General features: G+C 43.3%; 1 protein-coding gene across 4 annotated transcripts; it reads left to right on the top strand.

The window, feature by feature from the left end:
* Positions 1-2,551: 2,551 nt before the first annotated feature.
* REEP5 (receptor accessory protein 5) lies at positions 2,552-26,584 on the top strand. Of its 4 annotated transcripts, none has more exons than XM_072031473.1 (6): positions 2,552-2,887; positions 3,225-3,318; positions 3,464-3,520; positions 17,178-17,316; positions 22,755-22,992; positions 23,969-26,584. In XM_072031473.1, the coding sequence occupies exons 1-5, from the start codon at positions 2,770-2,772 to the stop codon at positions 22,944-22,946; spliced, it is 600 nt and encodes a 199-aa protein (XP_071887574.1). In that variant the 5' UTR covers positions 2,552-2,769; the 3' UTR covers positions 22,947-22,992; positions 23,969-26,584. The 4 variants fall into 4 exon arrangements, with proteins under 4 accessions (XP_071887574.1, XP_071887573.1, XP_038026466.1 ...); XM_072031472.1 differs by having other exon boundaries at positions 2,556-2,887; positions 22,755-22,923; XM_038170538.1 differs by lacking the exon at positions 3,464-3,520 and having other exon boundaries at positions 2,559-2,887.
* Positions 26,585-27,687: the final 1,103 nt, after the last annotated feature.

Raw genomic sequence — 27,687 nt, 5'->3', positions numbered from 1 at the left:
AAAAATTGGCTGTAGAACTAGTGGCAACAGGGTTTGAGGTTCTGTGACCGTGGGACCCTGTTTGAGGATCAGTGTCTGCTTGGGAGAGATGGGGTACAGCTCTCTAAGTGGGGCGAGGACAATTTTGCTGATAGCATGTCTGATCTCATAAGGAGGGCAATAAACGAGGAAGAGGGAGAGGGTACCCAGCGGCCCTGTGAAGGAGTGATGCACAGGGCTGCTGAACAATGGGCACAGGGTGATGTGGCAGGCAGGGATCACAAAATCAATGATAGGGCTAAAGCAGGCTACTTCCAGCACTTGCAGGGTAGCAAGGAAATGCCTACAAGGCATTATTACGGAGAACTCCCTCGAACACCCTCTAGTAACACAGCATGCTGGGGTACCCCTCTGAAGCGCCTGTGTGGGGAGTAAACAAGAGAAGTTAGAGGTGTGCATATGCTTCCAGGGTTGGGATCTTACTGACACCAAGGAGATGTGGTGGGATGGCTCCCATGACTCGACTGCTGGCATGGAGGGATAGGGTTTTGGGAAGGACAGGCAGGGGAGGCGTAAAGGGGGTATCGTGCTTGATGTCAGTGAGCAGCTGGAGCACATGGAGCTCTGCCTGGGGATGGATGAGGAGCAGGCAGAGAGCCATTGGGTCAGGATTACAAGGAGTCCCCCATAAGATCCTCCTACAGAAGCTGCTGAAGTATGGCCTGGTTGAACGGTGAGGTGGATTAAAAACTGGCTGAACAGCCAGATCAAATGATAGCGGTCAGAAGCACAAAGTCTAGTTGGAGGCTGGGAATGAGTGGAGTATCCCAGGGGTCAATACTGGGTCCAGTCTTGTTTAACAATTTCATTATCAATCTGCATGATGAGGTGAAGCACACCCTCAGTAAATTTGCAGATGATGTGAAACTCAAGGGAGTGGTGGACTCTGCATAGGGCTGTGCTGCCATCCAGAAGGACCTTGACAGGCTGGAGAGGTGGGCTAAAAAGAAGGTCATAAAGTTCAACAGGAAGCGTGGGCTCCTGCAACTGGAAAGGAACAACCCCAGATATGAGGACACGCTGTGAGTCACCTAGCTGTAAAACAGTTTTTCAGAAAGGGACCTTGGAGTCGTGATGGACACAAAGTTGAACATGAGTCAGCAAAGTGCCTTTGTTGCTAAGACAACTAATGGCATTCTTGGCTGCATCAGGCAAAGTATTGTCAGCACGTCAAGAGAGGTTATCCTTCCACTGCGTTCAGCACTGGTGAGGCCGCAAGTACAAGAGAGACTTGAACATGCTGTTAAGAGTCCGATGGATGGCTACCAAGATGATGTTGGGACAGAAGCACCTCTCCTATGAAGAGAGGCTGAGAGAGCTGGGACTGTTCAGCCTGGAGAAGAGGAGGCTCAGGGGGGATCTCATAAACGTGTATAAATACCTGAAAGGAGTTTAAGGACGATGGACGCAGGTTCATTTTGGTGGTGCCCAGTGCCAGGACAAGAGGCACTAGGCACAAACTGGAGCACAGGAGGCTCCCTGTGCACATCAGAAAACACTTTTGTGGCATATGGGTATTGGAGCATTGGCACAGGTTGCGGAGTCTCCCTCCTTGGAGTTCTTCAAAAGCCCCCTGGACATGGTCGTGGGCAATAGTCTAAGTGTCCCTGCTTGAGCAGGCAGCTGGACTAGATGACCTCTGGATGTCCCTGCCAACTTTAACCATTCTGTGATCCCACAATTATTCTCTGCTTCTCTTCATTCCTGCCTTTAATGACAGCTGCCTGAAAGAAGAAAATCTATTTCAACAGTGAGAAAAAACTGTTTTTAGTTCCACGCCAGAGGCATTTCCCCAGAACAAAGACAGCATAAAAGGATAATGTGCAATTTACATTGATTTTTTCTCAGGTGAAGGTAGGAGAAAAGGAAAATAATAGGGCAAATTAGTGTTCCAGCATTCCTACGTGTAACGCAGATTCGGAGGCATGAGGAGTGTGTGTTACTGGCTGTAATGCTGAGTCAGATGCAGAGGGGCTGCTGGGAAGAGTCAGCACGCTGAGGAAGTTTCCAAGACGGTGTCATACCCAATAAATTATATTTAGTTGGTAAGGTTACACACACCATAAAGCCTCGGGTATGGTTACAGCCCTGAGCCACGGACATCCACGCAGCTTTTGGGGAGCAGCGGAACCACATTTTCTCAGCCCTTCAGCATCATTTCGGGTCCCACCGGGAGGTTTAGGGGCTTTTATTCGTCCCTACACACCTGCGGTCACTCGCAACGCACACCACAGCTTTTAACCTTTTGGCCAGATTCCCTCACGCCACTTTCTGTGACCGGTACCAGCCACGCAGGGCAACCGCGGTGCGGGCCCTGGTGCTCCCAGGAGTTATTATCATTATTATTTATTTCGCAGGGGATTCACAGCACCGCTGTAACTGGCGTTAAACACCGAGCACCCCGCCTCGGAGCCAGCTGCGGGGTCTGGGGGCGCCTCCATTTTGCGGCCCGGGGGGCCCCGAAGGGGGGGGGGGGCGGTGTAAGATGGCGCCCCGCCTCCCCGCGGGGGGGGCAGGGAGGGGCGGTGGCGTGGCGCCCGTGCTGGTGGCGGTGCCTCCTCCTCCTCCTCCTCCTCCTCCTCCTTCCTCCACCTCCTTCTTCTTCTTCTTTTACTCCTCCTCCTCCTCCTGGCCCCGTCGCGGCCGCGTGCGGGCGGTGCCAGACGCCGAGCCGGCCACACGCCCGCGGCTGTGTCGGGCTGAGGAGCGGGCACCCCCGGCACCGCCACCATGACGGCGGCCATGCGGCAGCGCTTCGACCGCTTCCTGCACGAGAAGAACTGCATGACCGCCGCCCTCGAGCGCATCGAGAGCAAGACCGGCGTCGACCGCAGCTACATCGCCATCGGTGAGCTCGGGCACCGCGTTTAGGGGCAGAGCGGGGCACGGGGGGACCGGCCGGCAGCGGGAGGGGGGCAGCTTGGCAGCGGCTGCAGCCGCGCCCTGCCCCGCTCCTCCGCCTCTTCCCCCGGGCCGCCCCCTCGGGCAGCCGGCGGGGCAGCGCCCGGCCCCTCGGCAGCGCCCCTCGGCAGCGCCATGCTCCCCATCTCCGTGTACCCCTTCTCCGTGTACCCCTTCAGCGCCTCAGGTGAGCCCCCGCCCGGCTCGGGCTGCCCCCGCTGCCCGTGGCGTTGCCTTCTCCTAATGCCCTCTCCGCTTTTTTTCCCCCTCTGTTCTCCCCGCAGCTGTCCTCGGGGCGGTGGCCGTGTACCTGGTGTTCGGCTACGGCGCCTCGCTGCTCTGCAACATCATCGGCTTCGGATACCCCGCATACGTCTCGTGAGTGCCCTGGGGTGCAGGGGGTGCGCGGGGATGGCTGTCCTGCCCCCGTTACCCCGGGGAGGGACCTGGTGGCAGGGTGCCAGCCCCGGTGGTCCTCGAGGACCGTGCCCCAAAACCTGTCTGCTCGCTGTCTGCCCGGCAGGTGCTGTGTCATGGGCTGGCAGGTGCTGAGCAGCTTGAAAGCGATGCCCACAGCATGGTATGTGTCCTCCTCGGCTTCCCGGCGGTGCTGTGTCCGCAGGGAGGCTGGGTCGCTGTGCCTCAGCTGCTGCTCCGAGCAGGAGGGGGGATCTGCTGCTGGGTGGCACTGGCTGGAGCTCACGCTGCTGCTTTGAGCCCAGTGAGCTCCCAGGTGCGGTGCCAGCACGTGTTTAGTGCAAAGCCCCCTGCACAGAGGCAGGCGCATTCAGGAGCGATGCTCGCTGCCGGACAGCCTGGCATGGGAGGAGAGGGAGAGGAAGGCTTTGGGGCTCCTCTTGAGAGTTAAAGTCTTAAAAAATATTTTGCCTTTCAGAGGACAGTTTAGGAAAGCCCCTGTGGGTGTTCTGTTTGTAAAAGTAGCTGGTATCCTTTTATTGGCACTATACTGTCAAATTACTAGAACAAAATGGCCTTCCCACTAGGTAAGACGTCAGTAGGTTGCAAAACACTTTTTGGGGTTTACTAAATAAAACCTTCTGTGTAGCATACAGTGTTCATAAAATGGAAGGCCTTCCCAGCTTTAATGTTACGTTGCTGAAACGCAGTGCTTGGCTCTTATATAACCACTTACATACAGTCAGCGGCTTTTAAAAATGTGTTATCTGGCATTTAGCTTCTGGGCAATTAAAAATACATTGCTTTGCTTGCCCTTTCTCTTGTTTCCCGAGTGGGGGAAATCAACTCAGTTTTAGACTCAGACGAGATTAAAAATGACTTTTGAAATGCCTTATGGTTACGATGCTTGAAACAGCAGTGCTTTTCTAAATAGTGTTACTGGTGTGCACTAATTTAGGAGATAATAGGTCAAGAACAACTTGGGGGAAACTTAGGGTTTGTTTTATATAAGGCAATTTATAATTGAATTTTTTAAATTAAAATCTGAAAGCAGAAATGTTTAAATACTGTAGAATCTTTAAATAGTTGAATAGGAAATACACTTATGTACTATTTTCTGCCCGAGTTAGGCCGCTATTAAATTTTTATAATTTATAATTGTGAAAGGCTACTTAAAGTTTTACACTTGTTTGAGATCAGAATTTAAAACTTCCCATATTCAATTGGGATGAATAAACAGATTATAGAGCTCTTAAAGTTGTGGAGGCAAGACAGTAGCAAATAAAATAAAAATAGTATGGGTTTTCTTTCTTCTCATGCCTGTCTCTTTTTTTGTCCAAATCTGGAAAAATTGTTTTATCTTTCTGTAGAGTGTCTACCCTTCTGTGTGCAGGTAGTTTTAAGTGTACCCTGGCTTGAAAATTTACCTCATCGATATTAATACTGTGAATTTTTTTGGTCTGTTTTTGTACTGGGTGCATTGGCCATTGTTCTTGATTACAGGTCTTAACTAACGTATGCAAACAAATGAAAAAAAGCATGAATATCACGCACATGAATACAGTGCCAATTCTGGCTTTTCTGATTCATGCTAATTTAATGCTTTCCCTTTGTATATCTTTTTAATGTGGAAACATTTTTTTAGGGTAAAACTATAATCTTAGGTGATAATCTCATTTATATAGCATGCATGCCAGAGGCATACACTTTTTAGTGGCATCCTGTGGAGAGGTGTTAGTCTGTAAAGTAGTCTGCTGACACATTGGCTGCCCTTATCTCCCTTCCCAAGTGCAGAGATGATGCTTTGCATTTTCTGACGAACAGTGTTGTGCCCACAAAACCAGCAGCCCAGCAAGAGTACAGAGGAGATGTGGGAGGGAATATGCTAGAATGCATTTTCATGGTCCCGTTCCATTTCCCCTTTTTTGGGGAAAGTGTGTGAACTCAGGACAGGCATAGTAGCCCTTGCAAGTCTGTACGTGGTTATGGGATCAGCCTGGGAGCAACAGGCCAGGATTTCTCCTTTTGTGCTTTCTCCTGAGATGGCTTTCAATCTGCTGCCATGCATGGGCTGCCTAACCAAACCTAAAGCCTGTTTGGTTTTACCTGGAAGACATTACCTGTCTTCCACTGCATGGGTTTCTTTTTGTCCTGGCACTACCATGCCACGCTCTGTATTTACCTTAGGGTAGATACCCTAATGTAGGGCTAAGCCATGGGAAGATATAGCTGAGTTACCAGAGTGATTCCAGTTTCCTTTCCACAGCTTTGATCCTTTACTTTAGTTAGGGTGCTGCTGAGTCTTGTTCCCTCTGCTTGTGGTCCTAAAACACAAGGAGCTCCAGCCAGTGTGGTGTCTTTATTCCTCACTTCTCTTTAGTCTGTTCCTCTTTGAAAAGACAGCTGAAGAGCCCACTATATGAAGTGTCGGTACAAGTGGGAGTTGCTTCCTAGCATTGGGTAGAAAACCTTTCTAGCATTTTTCATTGGTTGAAAACACCTTCAAATGTGCTGTGGTGGGTTAACCATGGCTGGTCACCAGGTGGGTACAACTACACTGCTCTCTCACCCACCTTCCTCTGAAAGACAGGAGAAAATACAATGGAAACACTCAAGGGTTGAGCTGAGGACAAGGAGATCATGATAGTAATTAGTGTAATTGGTGAGTAGACAAAACAAGCTTGGCTTGAGGAAGATTAATTTATTGGTTATTAGTAACAAAGTAGGATTTATGGTATAGTGAGAAATAAAATACCTTCCCTCAATGTCACTTTCTGTGCAGGTTCAATTTCACTCCTGACTCTGCTACCTCATCCTGCACCCCTGAGCAGCACAGTGGTCATCCACAGTGCTTTGTGTTTGCTGCTCCTTCCTCATGCTCTGCCCATGCCCCCTGTGGGGTCCTGCCTGGCTCTTCAAGCACTGCTCCCACACGGCTCCGTCCCACGGGGTCCATCCATCCATTCCCCAGGAGCAAACTGCTCCAGCACGGGTCCCCCACGGGTGGGGGCAGCTCCCCCCAGACCCCCTGCTCCTGCGTGGGCTCCTCTCCACGGGCTGCAGCTCCGGCCCGGGGCCTGCTCCTGCGGGGGCTCTCCATGGGCCGCAGCCTCCTCCAGGCCACATCCACCTGCTCCAGCGGGGGCTCCTCCACCCATGGGGGGGCTGCAGCGTGGAGATCTGCTCCATGGGGGACCCATGGGCTGCAGGGGGACAGCCTGCTCCACCAGGGGCCTCTCCCTGCACAGCCCGCAGGGGAACTGCTGCTGCCTGCCTGCAGCACCTCCTGCCCTCCCTCCTTCTGCACGTGCTTTGGGGTCTGCAAGGATGTTTTACTCCTTGCTTTCCTAGTTGCTGTTCCACTGCATTTTTTTCCCCTTTCTTTCCTCTGCTCTCCCAGAGGCCCACCCAGTGTCACTCCCTGGCTCAGCTCTGGCCAGCAGCAGGTCCGTTTTGGAGCAGCTGGAGCTGGCTCTGCTCTGACATGGGGCAGCTGCTGGGCTCTGCTCTCAGAGGCCTCCCCTGCAGCCCCCTGCTACCAAAACCTTGCCACGTAAACTGTACAGCTGTTAAAGCCGTGCCTCCTGGAAGAGGTCAGGGAACACAGCCATCAACAGAACATGTAACAGAGGGAATTAATTTGATGTACACGCAAGCATGTCAGCAGTGGGTCCACATGTGAATCTGCTCAGAAGAGTACTGAAGGAGAAAAAAGAGACAGCCTTTCCCCAGTTAACTTACTGTCTTTTGTTGTGATGTAGATCAGTGTGTCGTTTTTGTGATGTGATGGAATAGTTTAAGATGAGAAATAAACTTAAGTAACCAGTAGAAAGACTGGTGGTAGCATTAAGTGGTGGGATGGGTGTGTTCTGCAAGACAGATTACCTCCTGTTCTTACAGTTGCTTAAAACAGCCAACAGGCTACTACTGATGAGAGACCCACCAGGCGTGTTCCAGTTACCCTCTGTTAGGATTTTAGTTTTGGATTACCTTGGTCACAGTAGCTACGGATCATCTCTTTACTTGCCTGAAAGAAAGTGTATTTGGGGGGAAAAAAAAAAAACAACAGTCCAGAGATGCTTCACTCAGAGTTCAGCCTGCACGCAGGCAAAGCCTTGGCAGTTTCACAGCTGCCCACCATGCCTTGTGTAGTTCTGTAGTTTATTTTCTTTCCTTAGTACCATTCTCTTTGCTCTGTGACCGTGTGTGCTGTGCAGCAGATGTGAATCTTGCTGCTGTGGTACCTGAGGGCTGTAGCCACCAGTGAGACCGGGCTGGTGGGGTGTGCTGCCAGCACTGGCCAAGGCACAAGGTGGTTTCAGGTAGGCACGGCTGCTTCCCTTCTCCTTCCCCCCCTTTAACGTTCACCTTTGGCTTGGCTTCGTGTAAGTCTGTGCTGTGTTTGTGCACAGAGGAGCCATGCACAATCATCTGTCATACACAATCTTCCTGGCTCTTCTTTGAGGAACCTGGTCTGGTGGGAGGTGTCCTGCCCATGGCAGGGGGATTGGAACTGGATGGTCTTGAAGGTCCCTTCTGACCCAAACCATGCCATGGCTCCATGATTCCCCAAATCCCCGTCTTCTATGCCATGTCACCACCCACAGGGCTCTTAACATAGGCAAAATTAAGCAGTAGTTTTCCAAGGAGAGCTTATCTGGCTATCGCCCAGAACATCAGACAATCTGGGTTAAAGTTAGTCATAAAACCCTGGCGTTTTTCCCTCAAATCCTGTTCAGTGCTCTGTGATTAAAAAAAAAGTAATTGTTTTTAAGTTGAAGTCTACTACTCATTTGCAGGCTTTTGTGTTTGCAGTAGGCCAGCATTTGAACATTCTCCGCAGATGATACCAAAAACCTCTTACGCGTCCAGTGAGCTTTAGCTGCACAAGGCGGTACTCAGACTAGGAGATGGAAGGAGTGAGTCCTGCAAGTACTTCAGTAATGTTGCCAATGTCTCGCTGCTTTTCTAAACTTTCCAGATCTAGCCTGTTTAAACATAGCTCCACCCATAGCCCACGGTGGTTAGCTGCCTCAGAAAAATTAGAGAGTGCAAGCAGGAAGGGAGCCCCTTATGACTCAGAAACGCGTGCAAAGGATTTACTGAAATTTCAGAAGTGCTGTCATGTTTGGTTTAAACGTGGCTAAGATGAAAATAGCTCCGGGCAGTAAAATGTCTGAACTTATTACTGGTGTCTTCAGGGGAGAAGAGCAATATAGTACAATCATCCCTCCTCCCGCTTTGGCTAATTTTGTGCCGTTACTTCAGTTTATCTGTTCTTACTATTTAAGTGCTTATTATGGCATTTTAGAAACAGGAAACAATCTATTCTGATTACAGAGAGGTGTAAACATGCAATTCAAGTCTTGTAAGTATCACCATGAACCGGAGCCTGTCTCCTGGTTTCTTTGCATGTTCCACACCACTGAAATAGGAATGGTGTTTTTTTTGGTCAAAGATGATTAAAAAAATGTGAAATCGTGTGTTTCCTGAGAGCTAGGACAGTAAACTTGCTTTCTCATAACAAATTTTGAGAGGAATGCTTACTTTTTACTTCATGGAAAATTCTGCATGGTATATTTACATTCACAAGCAATGCTGTGCTGTTGTTTTATAAAACTGTTCTGAGAGAGCTGATGTATCTCATGAGATCTGCAATGTTCAGAGTAAAGTTAAGCAGAAAGTTTCCAAATCTGTCTGTGCTTATACTGTCCACTTTCTCAGATGACACTCTTTCCATGGAGTTTCAAATTTTAAAAGCTATATATATTATTTGCATATGTTCTGCCAAGTCAGTTCATCTGAAACGTGTTTGTTTTTTTTGTCTTACAGATTTTAGAGTGCCGTGTTTAAAACAAAAGCTGTCCATCTGTTAAGTAGGGAAATGGCATGCTTTTGTTTCTAGAGAAAGCAAGTTGTTTGATGCAGGAGTGACTCTAACATTACAACAAATGTAGATACATTAGAATTTATCTTCCACATTTTAAATTTAGGTTAAAAAGCTAAAGACCTTTGTTCTACAGGTGGGTCTGCAATCCAGATTAGGAAGGCTACTAGTTTATAACTGATAAAGTTATAAAGTTATAAAGTTATGAAAAAAACTGATTAAGACACTGTCTTAAGGAAATGCTGATGTGTTCATTCATAAATGAAGGCTATTTAATAATTTTCATAGTCTAGAAATACACTATTGCATGCACTGTTCTCCCTTAACTGCAGTAATCTCTAGCAACTTTGCTGGTGTTAAGGCTACTGTCATTAGTGGGATAGTTAGGATTACACCACTGGAGTTTGCTGAAATACTTTCCTAAACTATGCTTTCTCCTGCTGAGTCACGATGCTTCTGAAATTCAATGTGTAACATTGCTGATCCTAAGCATCGAAGAAGGTGGAGTCAAAAAGATTAAAAAAATGTGGATTATTGTTGGTTGCTGTTCTTGTTTGCCCATGTTGTTGCAGTCACATGTTCTAGTTATGCTGTAAAAGGCTTTCCCCACAGGTCTGAGACTGCTGGAGGAGAGTTCATCACACTGTGCCATCCTAAAAGGACGGCAGCCTACTTGCCACTGGGTACACAGTGAGCAAAATATGCAATTTTTGGATGAGGTTAATGAAGCTGTCTTCAGCTCCTAGGAAGAGAAATGCGCTCTCGCATGTGAGGATCTGTGATCATTAGTTAAAACTCCAAAATTTTGAAAAAGAAATGGCAAAATGTTATACACAGTTTAGTAGCTGGCACTGTACTCAGAAAGGAATTGAGGATTTGCAGAGACCTGAACCTAGAAGCAGTTCTTCTAAGTCTGAAACTCGAATCCCTTTCCTACTCCCTGATGAATCAATTTTTTAAATTACTCTCAGTAATTAAAACCATAGGATCTATGTAACTTGCTTTCTAATTTAAAAAGTATTTGCACAGTGATCACCTTTCAACAGCAAGATTTTTCCATCCAAGACTGTAATTGCTTTAAACATCAAGTCTGAAAATGTTGCACCATTTTGTGCTTAATTGCACATTTATGTAATTTAAGGGCACCCTGTAATTCATTTGCCAATATCATGGTAAACAGAGCTGAAAGGCAGTCTTAGAGCTGTAACAAAATTATGCTTAAAATACAGCCTCCACAGTGCACTTCATGTTGACAAGGAAATGTAATTTTTATTCTTTCTATATTGTTGTAAGCATATAGCAGAGGACGATGACTTCTCCTCAGGGTAACAACAACTCTTTGATCTCTGTGCCTATACCCTAAAAAGTAGCAGCTATGGAGAGACAATCAAAGAATATGAAAAATGTTTTCCCTTAAACAAAATTGCCTGTCACAAGTACAGAGGGTGCCAGCAGCGTTGCAGATTGCCAGCGAGTGGTATCTTCTGGTGGAGATGCAGCATGTCTGCATTTTGCAGGTAGGATTTGGCTTTTTCGTAAGCTCCATGGCCATGCAGTTTTTGTCTTCCTTGTCATAACCGTGAGGAAAGACAACCTGAAAGACTCCTGTAATCAAAAGTGTAATAAATGACTAAGTCCCAAATAGGATTACAATCAAAGTTTACAATTTATTAAACGAATAGAGGTAAGCAAACAGCGCTGGGTGCGCCGGGAAGCTCTGCTCCACCAAGATGCACTCAAGTGACATCAGGCGGCTGTTTTTTATGCTCCTAGGCTCCTACATATTCATTATTATGCTAATATATATTCATTACTACTTCTAGAAAAGGCAGGGTTATTATAATTAGTTCCCTGAATCCGAACCCTCCCGCTGGTGCATGCGTATCAGTCTCCGGTGGTCCTTCTGGGGGTCTCTTGTGCTGAAGGCTCATAGTCTTCCTCCCAGGCTTTTTTTCTTGTCTTTCTTCTTTGTCCATCTTGACCGGATGTCGGAGACTTGTGCAGTGTCCCCTGCAAGCTTTGTCTTTTAGTTGTCCTTCAGCTTTCCCCTTCCCCTTAATCTCTTGGCCAGATATCAGAGACTTGCAGAGTGTCCCACGCAATAGTCATAATAGCAATTATTCTGAAGCCCCTTTGTTCTCATATCCCCTGTGGACACGAATTGCTGGGCCATTCTTTTGCAAGATATAAGGACTATATACATTAACCACTCTTGTTTTCCTTAGACTTGTGGTTATACAAGGGTATGTGAGACAGAAAGTCACATTTCATCATATCATGCAGCCCTAGCATTGTTCAGTATGGACACGAATCAAATGAACACATCTCACAAAGTGTAACTGGAGGTTACTGAAACAGGGCCTTTTAGGTGCGGGAGACGCTGGTCTAGCTGCTCACGCCGACAAGCACAGCCAGCAGTAAAGCTGGTAAAGCTTATTCTGAGGATTCACACACAGGCGAGCTCTGCGTTAAGGCTGGCAGTAGAGCAAATCCTTCTGGTAGACAGGGTAGATGGACATCTTCTAGGGGAGCAGAGCCAGGGAGGCTGCTGGAGCCCCTCGCCTGGCCTGCGGGGCAGGAGGAGCAGCAGCGTGATGGTGTGACAGCCCGGACTGAGGCACTGATCCACATTAATCCCAGCCAAAAAGAGCCTGCGGGTATGGGAGTGTGTGTGGGGAGCTGGCTTTAGCCCAAGTCAGAAATGGGGAACGGATCCATCACGGGGCCCTACAAATACCCGCTCCAGAGGAGAGCAGGACAGGAATAAACAGTGATGAAATGACAGAACTGCTGCCTTTTTTTTTTCTTTTTTTTTTTTTTTTTTAGGAACCTAGCTTTGTGCTTATTTAACATCAGCTGTAGGACTCTCTTCACTCTTGACAACAAATACCCTTCCTATACTTCATGAGTTTGTCTGCTGCCATCTTCTGAATACACATTAGGAGAGGGGCAGTGGTAGACCTGCACTTACACAACTGCTGCAGGGTATTTGGCAGGGATGTGTTTCCAGTATCTGCAAAAGCATTACGCTACTAGTATAGTATGGAGGAAGAAGCATGGAAAGACAGAAGGCTTTTAGCTGATGGATGAAAATGGAGAAGACAAAATGGTAAAGCAAATACAAACACACGGGTACAGGCTTCACTGCAGTGATGCCAGAAGTTTCAGAGGCAGCCTGCCAAGGGGGGTCTGAAATGAGGATGGCGGGGAGGCACTGGGCTTAGGAAGTCTGTGCTACAGCAGAGTGTTGATCCCACAGGGGTTTCTAGAAAGCTATAGGTAAATTGGTTTTGAATCTCAGCAAACTGCTGTAAGGAGCCGAGACAGCCTGGCAAGTATAAACTTTAGAAATATAGGGAATTTCTTTTTTTTTCTGAAGTTAAAAAAAAAAAAAAAAAGGAAAAGTTAACCTTAGCAATAGAGTCCTAGATTTGCCAACCTACTCATTCAGTATAGCTCTGATTAGAAAACTGAGGGAAGGATGCACAGAATGGCTTATCTCCTCCGTAACTACAGCAGGGCTGGGTTTAGTTTAAGCAATGTTGTGAAATACATATGTTGAGGGATATGTGGTTTACTGTGCACTAAAGATGTCTTAGACTGGAGTCTGCCTTTTGTCTTAAACTTGTAATTTTGTTTGTACAAGAGTCATCAGGTACACCTTGTAAACTGCAGAGTTGTGAGTGACACTAGGTAATAAATTTTGGCATTTCAGCATTTCTTTCTCTTAATTTCTGGCTTACACATTTACTAGCTGGACTCAGCTCAAAAAAGAAAAAAAAATAATATATATATATATCCTTGTAAGATTATAAAAATATATATATATATCCTTGTAAGATTATAATAGGCTTATTCTGTGAATACTGTATGTGTGAATTAACTCATCATTAACAATAATTTATTATGCCAGAGCTAATTCAGGGGTGAGTAACAACCTCTTCCTGGAAAAGAGCTCGTATTTTTTGAAGATGAGACAGATGCTTTAAGTGAAATAACTCGACTTGGCAAATTACTAATGTTAGGCTTAATCCAATTAATGCTAGACGTGGTCCAGTTGGACTGATCATATGACAGAAACAGTCAAAATTCAGGACCCGTGGTCCTGAGGCTGCAGCTGCCCAGCTGCTGTGAACCCTGGGCTGCTGGAGAGCAGCCTCGGCTCTTCCCTGTTGGCATCAGCAGCTGGACAGGTTATCAGGGAGCAGGCGTGGATAAAAATGATGCTGTCAGTGCTCTCCCCATGTGCCTGGACAGGTTGCAGTGCTGGCTCAGGGCAGGTCATATACAGTGCTGCAGAGATACCTGTGTTTAAAATAACTGGGCTGTGATGTTTACCAGCCAGGCTGCTGGAAGCTGTTCTCCGTGACTGCTGCTTCCTCCTGCACGTGTAACTTCTGTAAGTAGTTATTTGGGGCTATGATTAAAGTCCTCTGCAATTAGAGTATAAGCACCAAATAAAATCCTTTGTGAAGTGTGATTGCTCCACATAACTAACGTGAAATTTACTCATATCGTTATTAGACAAAAAAAGATAGCAAACTACCTTCTTCAATTTCTGTTTATTTACTTGTAAATTTGAAAGCATGGGCTTTGGGTGCTTCCTCCTTCATTATGAGACCTTAATGATACATGCTGCTGAAACTGACTTGTTCCTGCAGTGTACAAATTGCAAGGAGGCTGTCCTGAAGCTGTCCGTACTGCCAGCATCGTGTGGTCTGTATCTTTCCACTTACTGATGGAGACTGAATTTTCAGTATCACACTGAGTCGTGACTTAACATGAAGAAAAACGAAATGTCCTTGCCATGTAGTAGCACCTATAATATATCTCCTGAAGTTAGTTGTGCGGAACATTATAGCAGGATAATAGGTAATAAATTACAGAATAAATTACTGAAGTGCAGTGTAATTAAGGTGAAATTCTCCTGCTGAACAGAGCGTAGTTATAAATGGACAAAAATCAGCTCAGATACTGTAGATAACCTACTGTACTTGCATATTCTTGAATAAGAATATTTTCTGTGACTTACTTTTGAAATTGTGTGTAAGTAGCAGAGGATGTGGTTATCTGTTGTCCTTTTATTAGGCAGGGACACGTTATTATTGTATGGACTAGCACTGGCACACTCTGCTGAGGGACGTATTTCCCATTACAAAGCAGAGTGCTCATCACACTCACCTTTCCTCGACTCCAGTTACACTGGTCAGTCACTGACAGCTCTGCTGTTCCCATTCTTCCCTTTCTTCCCTCCTACTAAATGGCATTAGGCTGGCGTCCTCCTAACAGCTGCAATTTTTGTTCTTACCTCTGAGCCGATGGTGCTGGCTGTTACCATCTTTGGTGCAGTGGGTGCCAGCCCCTTGAGGTTGTCCCGTGATACCTGGACCAGGCATCAGACCTGAGGGGAGTGTTGCTCTGCTGTTTTCTTCAGCGTGCAAGAAAGCACCGCATGTGGGTTTAGTGTTGCATGTCAGCTGGTTAAACCACACCAGTGAATGACAGCTTGCAGTGCTTTGTCATTCTTTGTCATCAGCATTCATTATCATCAGAAGGCCTTAAGATACAGTTCTTCCTTATATTAATTTAGTGTCATGTCCTTGAGAGGGGTGGTCGTGTTTTGAAATGTCTCTCTGTGATGCTCTCAGGAGTAGTTCCTCATCAGTCTAACAATTCCCATTTATTTCTTCAAGATCCTTCTTCAGGTTTTGAGGATTCGCAGCTTTACAGTTAAACTGAGACTTCTCAGATGAGCAGAGCTTCCTTTGAGGTACTAGCAGGACTCACGAGTGACATCACCAATACTCTGGAGCAAAGGCTGCCATTGCTTGGGCTTTTTGGATGAGTGAATGTGTCGTAGATACGAGCATATGCAAATGTTTCATAAGCATCCCTACAGAGCTGAAATACTTTAGAAATAACAACTACCTGGCAGGTAGAGAAAAATGCATGTCACCTTAACTTAGCGAGTCTGAAACTCCTGTTTGCCTATTATTTGGGATCTTTTTTGGGTTCAGCTGGGGACAGTCAGTTTGTGTTCCCTGATTTGACCAGGCAAGGTATCAGCTTAAGCAACTGCAGGAGCAGATGGTGAACGTCCAAGTGGAGCAGCACCCATTTCTAGAGAAGAGCAGATACTAAAGCGAGTTGTATTGGCACAACGATGTGTCAAATGCCCTTTGCCACAGAATTGGAGGCTCTATGTTTTTCAGTGAAAACTGATTTTCGTGATCATTAGGATGATTTTTAATAATGTTAACAAAAGTTGAACAGCCTCCCCCTAAATCTGTCGACGGCTTCAGACGATGAGTGGAAAGCAGCAAGGCTGTTAGCAGTTTCACTGCCAAGTGTTCTCTTGCAAATACCAAGCTAGCATGTTTTTTGTGGTAAGATAAGCCTCCCCCAATATGCCAGCAGTGGAGAACTTGCCAGTGTAACTGGAAAAATTAATGCCCAGCAGGTTTTCCTTAACCACGAGAAGCTGCCATATGTTCCTTTCCCTCCCCCGTTTACCCCTTTGTTCAGCACTGACTTCCCTGCTGGCTGATTTTGCTATTCCTCTCCTTCAGAAGGCAGTTCCACGCCATGAAAGCAGCCCACACCAGGAGCTCTCTCCCTGACCTGCAGTGCGTTTTCTCAGTGGCCCCTCAGCAGTGGTGCTGAAACTAGTGCAGATGATGCATACATTAAGTGTCAAATCCTCTTATTGCATCTCAAAGTAATTCAATCCAGGAGCTGCACCAAATCTCCCAGTGTGTGGTGGGTTTATCGGTGCTGCTGCTGAAACGTAAGGCATGTCGCATGGTTGGCTTTTTATTTTGACTTACAGAGCTAGGAAGTGACATAGTCCGAAGGGCTCGTCAATTCACAAACCAGGAAATCTGCTCACGGATAGCCATCTCCTTGTGCCTTCTGTTTGGTAAACCTCCCGAAATCTCTACCTTCCTTACTGTCTAAATTTTACACCTTTGACTTACCCCACAGATCTTGCATCAGCAACAGTGTAGTTGATATTAAAGGAACAAATTGTAAGATATTTAAAACCAAATATACAAATATAATCCAGTGGCACGAGTGGAGAGTACAAATGCTTTTTAATATTCTTAATCTTCATATTATCAGGCTTACGATGGCTAGCATTTCCTTCTAAAACTTCTTATCGTGCTAATCTAGAACTGAGCAAGACCCAGTCTCCATTTCTTGTACTAGAGAAAACACGCGTGCATCTTTCTTGCAACCCCCTATTTTTAAAACTGTCTGAACTTGCATGCCCCTGGCAGCTGGGGATTTAAAGGCAGTTAATTATTAAGCAGAAAGCCCAAGACTTCGCTTGAGGTTTCTCTGCTGTTCATAATGCCATAACCTACATCATGATTTGCCAGTCCTGTAGGAGTGGATTTAAAGAGCGAAGCAGCTGGGGGTGCAGACGCATCGTCCTCGCTGCCTGCGTTTGGGGGAGGTTGCTTTATACGGCCTCTACTCGGCTGCTGTAGACCAAGTGCTCGCTAGCAGTTAGAGCAAACCTTCCCATCTGCCTTTTCAGAAAAGGAATCCAGCTCACGTACACGATGAATAAAGGTATTTGATATTCACTTCAAAATCCTGGGCAGGGTTGCCTTGTTCTGGTCTCTTACAGATGCTGGTGTCATTGCTGGTGCTGGGTGGTGATGTTCATGTTTCTCTTGCACTCACGGTGCTAGAAGGTGCTGCTTCTTTCTGAAGTCACATGTTTAGGACAAAGCTTTCCTATCCAGAAATCTTGGGCATGCTGCCCATGTGATGGATAACATTTAAGTCTGATCTGCAGATGATACAGAGAAATTAAATTATGAGAATTCACTCGTTGCAATAAACCTGAGATGTAAAAACTTCACCATTACAGGTGACACTAGTGCTACTGATTTACTTACCTCTCTTTTTTTTTCCCTTACAGGATCAAGGCCATTGAAAGTCCCAACAAAGATGATGACACACAGTGGCTGACCTACTGGGTCGTGTATGGTGTTTTCAGCATAGCAGAATTCTTTTCCGATATCTTCCTGTCCTGGTTCCCTTTCTACTACATGCTAAAGGTATTTTACTACACACCTCCCTCTCTTAAAATGAGACCTTTGATGTAACTGCTTTAACGTCTTCAAGAATGAATAGATGTCAACAGACTCCTCTGGAATCGTGCCTGGCTCGCACCTTATTTTTAGATGCTGGTTACACTAATTTTGCTCTGTGAAAGTGATCTGGTTACAGCTGATGTTTTCAAAAGGCAAATGGGAAACTTGTGGTGGGTAACAGGGAAAGATCTGCTATTTTTTAGGAAAGAAGAGACTATGGAGATACTCAGTGGAAAGACAGTTGGCCTGCGGTGCAAATTTGGGCAAGATGAGAGCACTTGGTAAAATCTGCAGAGTGGGTTCATTTCTGCTTTAAGTGCTTTACTAGAAGTGGAGAGTTAAATTGCAAAGGCATCAAAAGGAAGTATTAACTTCTGTGCCATTGGGAGCAAAGAAGGAAATTACAACGTAAGAAATAGATTCAGTCATACAATCTTCATTTTTCATAGAAGATACTTTCCACTTCCTTTCAGGAAAGTTCCAGAAGAGCTTGTTGCTAACGTGTATTTAGTAGTGGGGTTTGACTACCAACAATTATTTGCTTGATGTGTTCCAAGCTTCATTTGTCAAATACAGTATGACTGTACTGTCAGTCAACTTCCAAATATCAAATTATTCTGTGAGGGAGTCAATTAACATGTATGCTTTTGGGTAGAAGCTTGCTGGACAGCTGTTCCTTTAGCTTACAGAATTATTAATTCTGTGTTCTCTTGCTTCTTTTTCCTACCATTGTTAGCCTGGCTTAGCCTTTGCAAAGTCCTTGAAAGGATTTGATTGTCAGCCATTATGGTAGGGGCATTTACAGTTTTAATGGTAAGGTCTGATGTTGCCAAATAGTTTTTCCAGGAAACGCTGCATTTTAAAGACAAAACCAACTTAGATGGTTCAGTTACATGCATTACTTTTGCATTCTTCCTTTTGAATCTTCAGCTGACACCAATCATATGGTCATTTAGATGTTTAGTTCCCCAGCTCCCTCAAACACTCACACATTTGAACTGCTACTTCAAACTTAAAAAAAAAAAACAAAACCACAAAACAAAACAAAACAAAAAACTAGGCTTGTCTCACAGAGTTAATTCTCTCTTCCCCCTTTTTTACCCCTTAGTCAAAAATTACAAGTTCTTTTACTATTTTAAGCCTAATGTTTTTGCTTGCTAAGTTTTAAAGAGTATGCTAATTTTGAAGTTTACTATGGTTTACACATACATGAAAGATTTACTGTTTTAATATATTACGATCAAGCTAAATAGCAATGAAAATGCAAGTTCAGCTGACATGAAAATAGGATCCAAAAAGATTGCTTATGGCACTGGGAGAATCTGTGCTCACACAGTTGTTTCACATCTCCATCTTCACCTTACAGGTGAGCATCATTATAACTTTGCCTATTGTCTCCAGTTCTGAATTCATATGGAGTATTCTCAGAGCTTCTTTTCTGGTAAAAACATGGCAATGATTTCTGCATGCCTGCATAGCACTCCTTCTGAAGAGCCTTCAATTGCAATTCAGGCTGACCTAGCAAATAAGAAACAAACAGATGGCTGTGATAATCCTGTATCAGAAATACCACATTTACATGTAGTGGTGGCAAAAACTGTAAGATGCTTATCTCAGTTCAGCAGAAGCAAGCAGAAATGAAGGAAGCAATTACAATAAATGTACAGCTTTCTGTGATAACTGCTAAAGGCACACACAAGTCAAGTATTTACTGTCAGCAGTGGGTAGGAGAGAGATACTTTCGTGATACAAAGGCAGACGGAAGGTGTTGGCTAAGAATCAGAAAGCACTGCTAACTGGGTGGGAGGATGGAAATATTCAATGTGGGGAAACGGAGGAATCTGGCAGCTTCTAATTTTCAGTCTACTGCAACTAAAACCTCTTGTAGTACTGTTTGTGATGTCTCTATGTCTCTTACGATCTTATGAAACAGAAGCCCAAATAAGCCATACATACAGATTTCAAACTTGCTTTTGTTTTATAAATATGCCAAATTTGCATATTTATATTATTTTGATAGAGCTTGTAGTGTTCACTCTGAACAGTTTTAGCTGCTTGTTATTCCTGTGTGCCTCAACAGGCAGTTGACTGTGATCATAGTTGCTCCCATACTTTCCCAAGTCCAGGGCCTAACCTCAGTGACCTTGATGTTTCAAGCATACTAGGAGTTTTCATATGTGGGTGAAAGGCATGTTCAAGAATTCTTTTGATATGTGGTACAATACTTCCAGATACTTTTTGTTCTCTAGCAGAAAAGTTTTGAGTCCTTTTGGTTCTGTGGTTGCTTTGCCTTTTTTTTTATAATGCCTATTTTTTATTTATCAACTTATTTACCTAAAACACAGGACACATTTGCAACTCATAATTTTGTGTGAATGTGACCTGTTTATTTTTTGATACGTCTGCTAATTATTTAAAGATTTTTGTTGTTGTTCTGATATTAAAATACTATGGCCACTGAAAGTAGTAGAGGTTGTCCTAAAAATATTACGGGAAGGAAGGAGATTCCATGCTTTACTAACAATTCTCTGATGAAATAATAAAATCCTCTTTCAGTCAGACACATCACATTGGCTGTATTATGAAAACTGCTTTGACGAAGCACTCAGTGAAATGAAATGGGAGGAGTTTTCATTCAGGCTGTGTTATTGGCTGTATTACAAGGCACTCAGTGGAATGAAGCAGGAGGAGTTTCCGCTGTGAGTGTAGTAATGTGCTGCATGTGGCAGTCTGACTGTGCTTCAGGACAGAGATCCCATCCTCTCACCCTTGCACTCTGTACAGTTATGAATCTCATTCCCTCCCGTGCCTGGACTGGAGAGTCACAAAGAATATAGCCATTATTTTTTTTTTTTCCAATTAACGCTTTAACCACTCTATGCTTTGTATACTTTTTTACAAACCATTTTATGGTTATGTAATATGTTACGGTTATTTAATATTTTTTGTTACTTCAGCCTCATAAGAGACAAGGGAAAAGTAAACTAAGTTAGCAGTCTGACATTCTCGAGCTTTGAAAAGGCTGAGATTTGCAACTCTGGTATGTGCCCTGTTGGAAAGGTATAAAACCAGTTTTCAATACCTTTCAATAGTCATTGGTGTTTGAGAATAAATCTAGAACTGTAAGATACTTTTTCATCACTAGACTGGGGCAAAGCTATAAAAATCAATATGACTAATTTTATTGCTAGGCAAGAAAACGGAAACTTCAGTGTCTTTTGTTTCAAAGGAAGCTGGACTTAGAGGTGTGGGATTTCCTAAAACAAAGGAGAACTAAGTAACATCAGTGTCTACTGAGACAAGTAAAATAGCTGTTGTTAATTGGCCAGTTATTCCTTAAAGGAAATAGAATAACTCTCAGCTTTTACTGAAAGGTGCAATATAAGATGCTACCATTTATTCTTTGTTTTATTCCATTCCAAATAATAGAAGCTTTTGAAAATAAGTATTGCAGCACTTTCTTTATCTTTTAGTTCAAAGATAAAAGCTTAGAGCTTGCCTAAAAGTATGGTGAACTGCCTTCGTTGCAGTTGTTATCCCCTGGAATCGGGGTTCCTTTTTGGAAGGAAATCCTCTTCCACACCAAATATATCATCAATAGCTTTCCACAGGGCCGGGAGAAGGAAAATGTGCCTTAAAGGAAAAAGGAGTTGCAGTGTCTCCAGAAACAATAAGTTAAAGATGTTTATTTCAACTGATGCATTTTTTTGGGGTGTATATTGCACTGAAGACAGAGCCAAAATAGCTGGAGAGCAGAACCTACCAGAAGTCAATCCCAACATCTCTTATCCAAGAAGGACAGAGGCAAAACAATCTGAAATATTTGGAAGGCTTGCCTGGAGAGCACTATGTAGTTTTCATCATTCAAAGAGGATTCTATTTTTTTTTCTTTTTTGTTAAATCAGAATCTTTCCTTTAAAGTAACACCTCATGACTTCAGTGACTTTGTAGTGGCCGAGTTGTTATTTACAAGATTCTTACGTAATACCAAAACAAATATTTGGGTGTGGTTTCGTCTTTGCATTTTTCCAGTGGGAAATCAAAAGCATAAGTGGAAGGAGAGGAGACAGAAATGCCTAGGTAGGCACAATGGTACTCTGAAAGGATGCTGTAATTGAACTGATTTATAGGAAATGCTTTGGTGCTGTGCAGCGTACTCATACCTCATGAATAAATAAGAAATCACTTGTATTTTTCAAATGACTTTCAGAAGCCATAGTGCATGCATTGAAACCTCGGTGCACTGCCTCTTTGACTGCTGGAGATACTGCTGTGAAAACCAGAAAACTTCTGAGATAAAAAATATTTAAATAAGTCCTATTTGCCAACATTATTGAAAAGTGGCATTATCACTTTAAATTAAATGCGCATTTTTGGCCAAAGCTGGGGTGGTTTTGTTTTGTCTTTCAAGAAAAGGTGGTCTTCTGTGAGAAGATGTTCTGTTTTTATTTTTTGGAGAGGCTTTTGACACTGAATAATATTGTTGTCCTTGTGTCTGGAAAGAATCGTTCTATCGCCGAGAAAATTTGCTTTTTTTTTGTTGCAGTTTTATTGCTGAAATATCATTCTACGTGTATATACACTTCCAGTGCTCAAGCAAATTTAGTAGTGGCACTTCCTGTCCTCTAAATGTTTTCATCTTGCTCTGCATAGCCATCTTTCTAATGCATATGACAGTGGAACCAAGGCCAAATAAAGGTGCTTCAGTGGTGAGGATAGGTATTTGTAACATATGTAATAGCTGTCTTTACAGTCCCCCTTTTAAGATGCAGAAATATTACCCCACACGCTGTGGAGGTGGTTTCTGTTTTCCAGAGAGCAGACTGTGGTATAAAGGCTATACCTAAGCTGTGCAATCCCAAAGCATTACCCCATCTGTGTGCAATGTGTAGCTTGTTCGTGGCTTCTCATCAAGCCACCCTACCACTGGAATGCACACAGACCCTTTTTTTCCCCTGCTGCATGGCCAAGGTGAGGAAGCAGAGTGGGTAGGGTTGTGTTTTGGCCGAATCAGAGGGACCAAGGGGCTAGACCCTCAGTCATGTCTGTGCCATTATAGTTCAGAAGTAGCCAGGGTAATGTTTTGTCTATTCAGCCTTTGTACTACTACCTTATAAAAAAGAAAAAATAGGGCAGTTTTGGTATGCCTTTTACCAGATGAGCTTTACTGCTACAGCCTGCTGCCTTTATCCTATCAGTGTGCCAGAAGTTACTCCAATATCCAGATTTACTGTGCGAAACTGTAATGATACACGTACTTATTTGGCTGTGACCATACAAAACTGAAGGCCACTATGTACCATTTTAAATACACATCAGCCTGTGGCAAAGTTAGGAGGGCACACTGCTCCTTGTCTGCTGCTCGTCTCTTCCACTGACACAGATGTCCTTGTTTCCTCTAGTGCGGCTTTCTGTTGTGGTGCATGGCTCCCAGCCCGTCTAATGGAGCGGAGTTTCTCTACCATCGAATCATCCGGCCTTTCTTCCTGAAGCACGAAGCTCAGCTGGACAACGTTGTTAAAGATCTGAAAGACAAGGCTGCAGAGACTGCAGATACCATCGCTAAAGAAGGTGAGGAAAAGACCACTCAGTGATCACACCGAGTAGGAAGAATTTACCTTTGCAGCCCTAGTATTAAAGGTAATATTAATCAGTTTGGGGGGGGGGAAAACAAGATTATTATGTAAATTTTAATGGAGAAGTTAAATTGGATGAAACTGTCAAGAAAAGAAGACTACAGTGAATTTTACTTTCTGGGAGTACAGTTATGCTAGAATAAGCACAAACTGTATGAACACAAGAAACAGCTTGCATTTTTTTTCCAAATGTGGAAGTTTGTGTGTCTTCTCAAAATACATATCCTATCAAAATTCTCTCTGGAGACAGGTCTGAACATCCTCACAAGGTATTTTCCATAAATCTAGTTATCATTGCAGTGTATTTCTGTATATCCTAAAATACCATCATGCCCAGTACCTGGCAGTATAGGACTGACACTTGTCTAGTAAAGCAAACCCTTCGACTCAAGCAAGCAGCAGTGTTTGGAGTGGAGGTTTTCTGTCTATAAGATCTTGTAATTTTAATTCCTTTGGAAATCAAAGGATTCTGAGACAACTCTTAAAGAAATTTCTTAGATTTGTATTTGATTGAATAACATCCTAATTTTATCACAGCCTGGAGTTACTTAATGTGTGCTTTTATTGCCTTCCATTCGAATCCGGGCCTGTATACTCCAAAATGTCCAGTGGTAATTTCATGAATGAGAAAAGGAAATCTGTTAATTAGCTGAATTAAAACTTCACTTACCTTTCCTCTCAAATGAAATTTATGTGTAAGATACCTCAAACCACCTTAAATCCGTTCTTCCCCAAATAATATATGCAGTCTGATTTCTTTTTACCAACTTAAGAAGTGTTCTTATGAGTATTTAAATGATCTGCCTTTCTCAACTACTCTTGGGAATTTTGCTGCATGGCCCTTTCCTAATCGTTATTGTTGAGCAGGTATCTTAAATAATGCTCTTCATCTGTCCTTATTCTGTCACTTACTACTTACAGTGAATAAGCTACTTAAATCTGTATGCCACTGTTAAGTTTTAACTTTTATTTTTCTACAGCCAAGAAAGCAACAGTGAACTTATTGGGTGAAGAGAAGAAGAGTACTTAAACTTTAACTGGATAAAGCTTCCCTACCACTTCCTTTACGAAGCTTGATGTTACTGGGAACTGTGGTATAACTTTAATAATGTTGCCTTGGAAACATTTTGATATATTAAAGGAATGTGTTATAAGTTCGCTTACTACTTTGCTGTTGTCTGTATAGAGATTGAGCATTTTTATTTAAAAGCAATGCAGTGGGCAGCATCTGAAGCTTAATGAAAACATCTTCTTCATCTTCATGCAGAAAAAATCTTTCAGTAATCACCTTCTGCGGTAACATAAATAAAAGGTATATCTCCCAGCAGCTGTTGCACTTTAGTTGTCTCTTCGTGCATGTAATTACCCTTAATGCTGGCTTTGGTGTGTCTGGTAATACAATATTATTGTATAAGGACAATATTAGTCTGAACAGATTTTCTTGAATATACAGGGGATAATTGAGAGAGATGGCAGAGCTGATGTATTCCTCACTAGTGAAGTAGTGAATGATGAAATCACCTGTTCTAGAGGCACCTGATGATAGAGATTATTCACTGCTGCATGTTTTGTTGTGTTTGGTACAATGTGCATATTCTTAAATGGATAGACACTAAATATAAGAACGAGTAACTTCATTCGAGTGATGAGACCTATATTAGTGTGAGGTAATTTAACAGAAGTGATGCGTTAAGTTGCACAAGATGACTGCAGTACAACTCTCTTGCCTTCTCTTTCTAAATAAAGTTGTCATCTAAAATTGTAAATAGAGTGCCTTCTTAAGTTCACACTCAAAAGCACAAACCACCTTTTTATTAGGAACAATAACATTACAAACACTTCTTCCTCAAGTCCTGATGATGTATTATTTACTGCATTAGGTATCAGTCCATGTAACTACATCATTAATGGGGTGGACGGCCAGTGCCACAAGCTTTTTCTGCACATAAACATCTCCAATCTGTTCTGACTGTCCAAGAACAGCTTTGCATGAGCACTGAAAATTCCTGAATAGGGAGGGATGCTATTATTTAGACTACTTGATATACTTCTGACCAATGGGTAAGAATGCAACCCAAACAAAGAGAATGAGCGCTTTTTCATAGTTGATGGAAAATATTTTTATAGATCTGAAGCTGCATTTGCTTTCACACTACAGTATTTTCAACAAATTCAGCATGAATTACTGAAATCTCTGTTCTCATCTCTATGCTGACACGTCTTCAAAGCCCACAGTAGTGTTCTGACAGTTTTAAACTCAGAAAACACACAGAAAATAGAAGGTAAGCTTGAACTTTTGATGTGATAAGAAGTGATTTCTGGTCCTCAACTTAAATTCTAGAGTAAAACAGACTTTTGAAGATTTGGGGCTTTCTGTAACAAGTTGGTATAGAAACATACACTCTAAATTCTCAGGCACAAGAACTGTAAAAGAGTGAAGCACACAGTTACTGGGCAGATCAAGTTTACATTTGAGAAATGCCTATTATTAGAAAAGATATAACAGTGTCTTAAGAGTATGCGTTTTAAACTTCAAGCTGCAAAACAGACCTTAGAGCAGTCAAATAACATGCATGAGGTCCTATGCATTATTTTCCGTAGGACAGAATAGAGCTTGTTATTTTAAGAGAAAAAATAAAGTATCACGCACTGTCATTCAATAGCAACATTTTATTATGAGGGGATATGCAGAAAAAAATACAGGGTAAGGCAAACTTCTTGTGAGCAAGTAGGAAGTTTGACATGACCCACACATTTAATGCTTTATTTTCTTATTTTCCTCTGTCTTTAACCTGCTGAACTTTTCTGTAAGCCATACTGAATACTAATGCTGCGTTTCAAACACTGTCAGCTGTGTGCATACCAGTCAAGTTGCCAGTGCTATTTAGTCTCACCTCTAGAAATAGTCTTACAGATACCTAAAAATTTGATTTAGGTACAAATTGCTAGGTAAATTACTCCCCTAAAAGTTGTCAATAAATCTTAGACTTTCCAAAACTAACCAGAGCTGTGCTAGATTCACAATGCTCAAACTAGACAACAGTTGTTCCACTGTTACCAGTGGAGATAAAACGCTTTTAGCTTAAGTTTTAAAATGGTCCTTACATCTCTTAGAACTTAGCGGTTAGTTAGGCTTTACATTAACTTCTGTTACATACAGCTCAGTATTTCCTGATCCAGCAGCTATGCTCGGTGATCCTGATTTCTGCTTGAGGTAGACCTACTGTCTGAGGGGAAGCTGTGAGCAGAACTCAGTCTCATTTACCTTGCTGCAAGTGGAAGTGACCATCTAGGACATCCATGGACTTCTAGAGAGACTTAATTCTGAGAGCTAAACACACCGTGTCCTCACGGAAACAATTAATTTCTAAAAGATTGAGGAGGTTTTGTGAAGACTTCAGTTAAAGGTAAAGAGTGTTTCTGCGGCAAGTTGTCCTTTCGTGCAGGTAACTCCACAGGGCTGGCCCCGCACACCGCGCTCTTCTCAAAGTCCTCTTCACAACATATATATGCGAATGTTCCTATACACATCTACTCAATGTCTGTGCTAAACCTGTAATGTGCTAGATAAAAAATAAAAGGAGATTCTTAAAGGACTGGCATGATGCTTCCGTGTTGCTTAAGAGCCCTGCGCGTCAACACAGAGAAAGCCATTTATTTAGATTAAGAACACAGGTCTTCACAGGATATTGACTGCTTAAACAAACTACATTACTGCAGAACAAACAGAAGCCTCCCTAAAAGCCTGAAGGAAGTACTTTTGCCTTTTGACTAGCTCTCAAGGGTCCAACCAAGCTGTTTCACAGCATCAGGCCTAAACAGAACAGTTTGGACTACGGGGCTGCTCTCAGCAGCGGGCACCACAGGAGGCTGACTGCACCGTGTGGCTTTACAGACTCCGTAGCCTCGCCTGCCTAAGGAATCGTCAAGGTTTACGTCCAGGAGGAAAGCATACTTTAGAAGTGTGTGTGTGGGGGGGAAACAGTAAGCTACAGGGATTTCAGACAGCTGTTTCCTTGCCTGTTGGCTTTCTACTGTTCCATTGGTGAAACAGTCGAATAATACAGGAACTGGGATATGGAATATATCCTAGAAACAAGTAATTAAATAATACTGCACAGTTAGGGGCAGTTGGGGTGGTTGCACTTACGGTTCTTCCAGCTACCGGTATATGTAAGTAGGACATTTCTTCACCTTTATCACACAAGTTTCCAAATTCAGCAAAAAGAAAAACGTTCTTACAGGAAAGACCTGTGAGAAAACACAATGCAGTCACCACTGAAGATACTAAAACAAAACCAAATTCTTCAAACCAAAGCAGGATAGTTGAAAAACATAAATTCTTGTAAGTAGTGGAAGATGTGACTAGCTGCCAAGTCAAACCCTCACCATTTCCTTAGTTTGACTAAGAAAGTGTCCTGAGTTTCCATTCCAGTCTTACTAACTCTGAACAAGCCTTCTGTTTAAACAGCCTAGTTAAATCAACACAGACGTATGACTAATTCCTCAGTTACTCTCTAATCCCCACTTCAAACTCCACCGACTTCCTTACACAAAGCAGGAAGAACAAAGTTCAATAAAATGAAATTACTAATTCCTGTACTTCCTGATAGTACATGAAAGAAGTATAGTAATCGGTGTTCTTTAGGTTAAACGATCATCTGTCAATGGACAAAGAATAATTTTGCAGAAGTCACAC

Source organism: Anas platyrhynchos, chromosome Z (assembly GCF_047663525.1).
Source record: "Anas platyrhynchos isolate ZD024472 breed Pekin duck chromosome Z, IASCAAS_PekinDuck_T2T, whole genome shotgun sequence".
Classification (NCBI taxonomy): Eukaryota; Metazoa; Chordata; class Aves; order Anseriformes; family Anatidae; genus Anas; species Anas platyrhynchos.
This window is presented reverse-complemented; position numbering and strand designations above follow the sequence as displayed.

Excerpts from the sequence above, each read along its gene's own strand:
- REEP5 (XM_072031472.1), top strand. The coding sequence starts at position 2,770 with ATGACGGCGGCCATGCGGCAGCGCTTCGACCGCTTCCTGCACGAGAAG. Across the intron at positions 17,317-22,754 it reads CTTTCTACTACATGCTAAAG|TGCGGCTTTCTGTTGTGGTG; the intron begins GTATTTTACTAC and ends TGTTTCCTCTAG. Across the intron at positions 22,924-23,968 it reads AGATACCATCGCTAAAGAAG|CCAAGAAAGCAACAGTGAAC; the intron begins GTGAGGAAAAGA and ends ATTTTTCTACAG.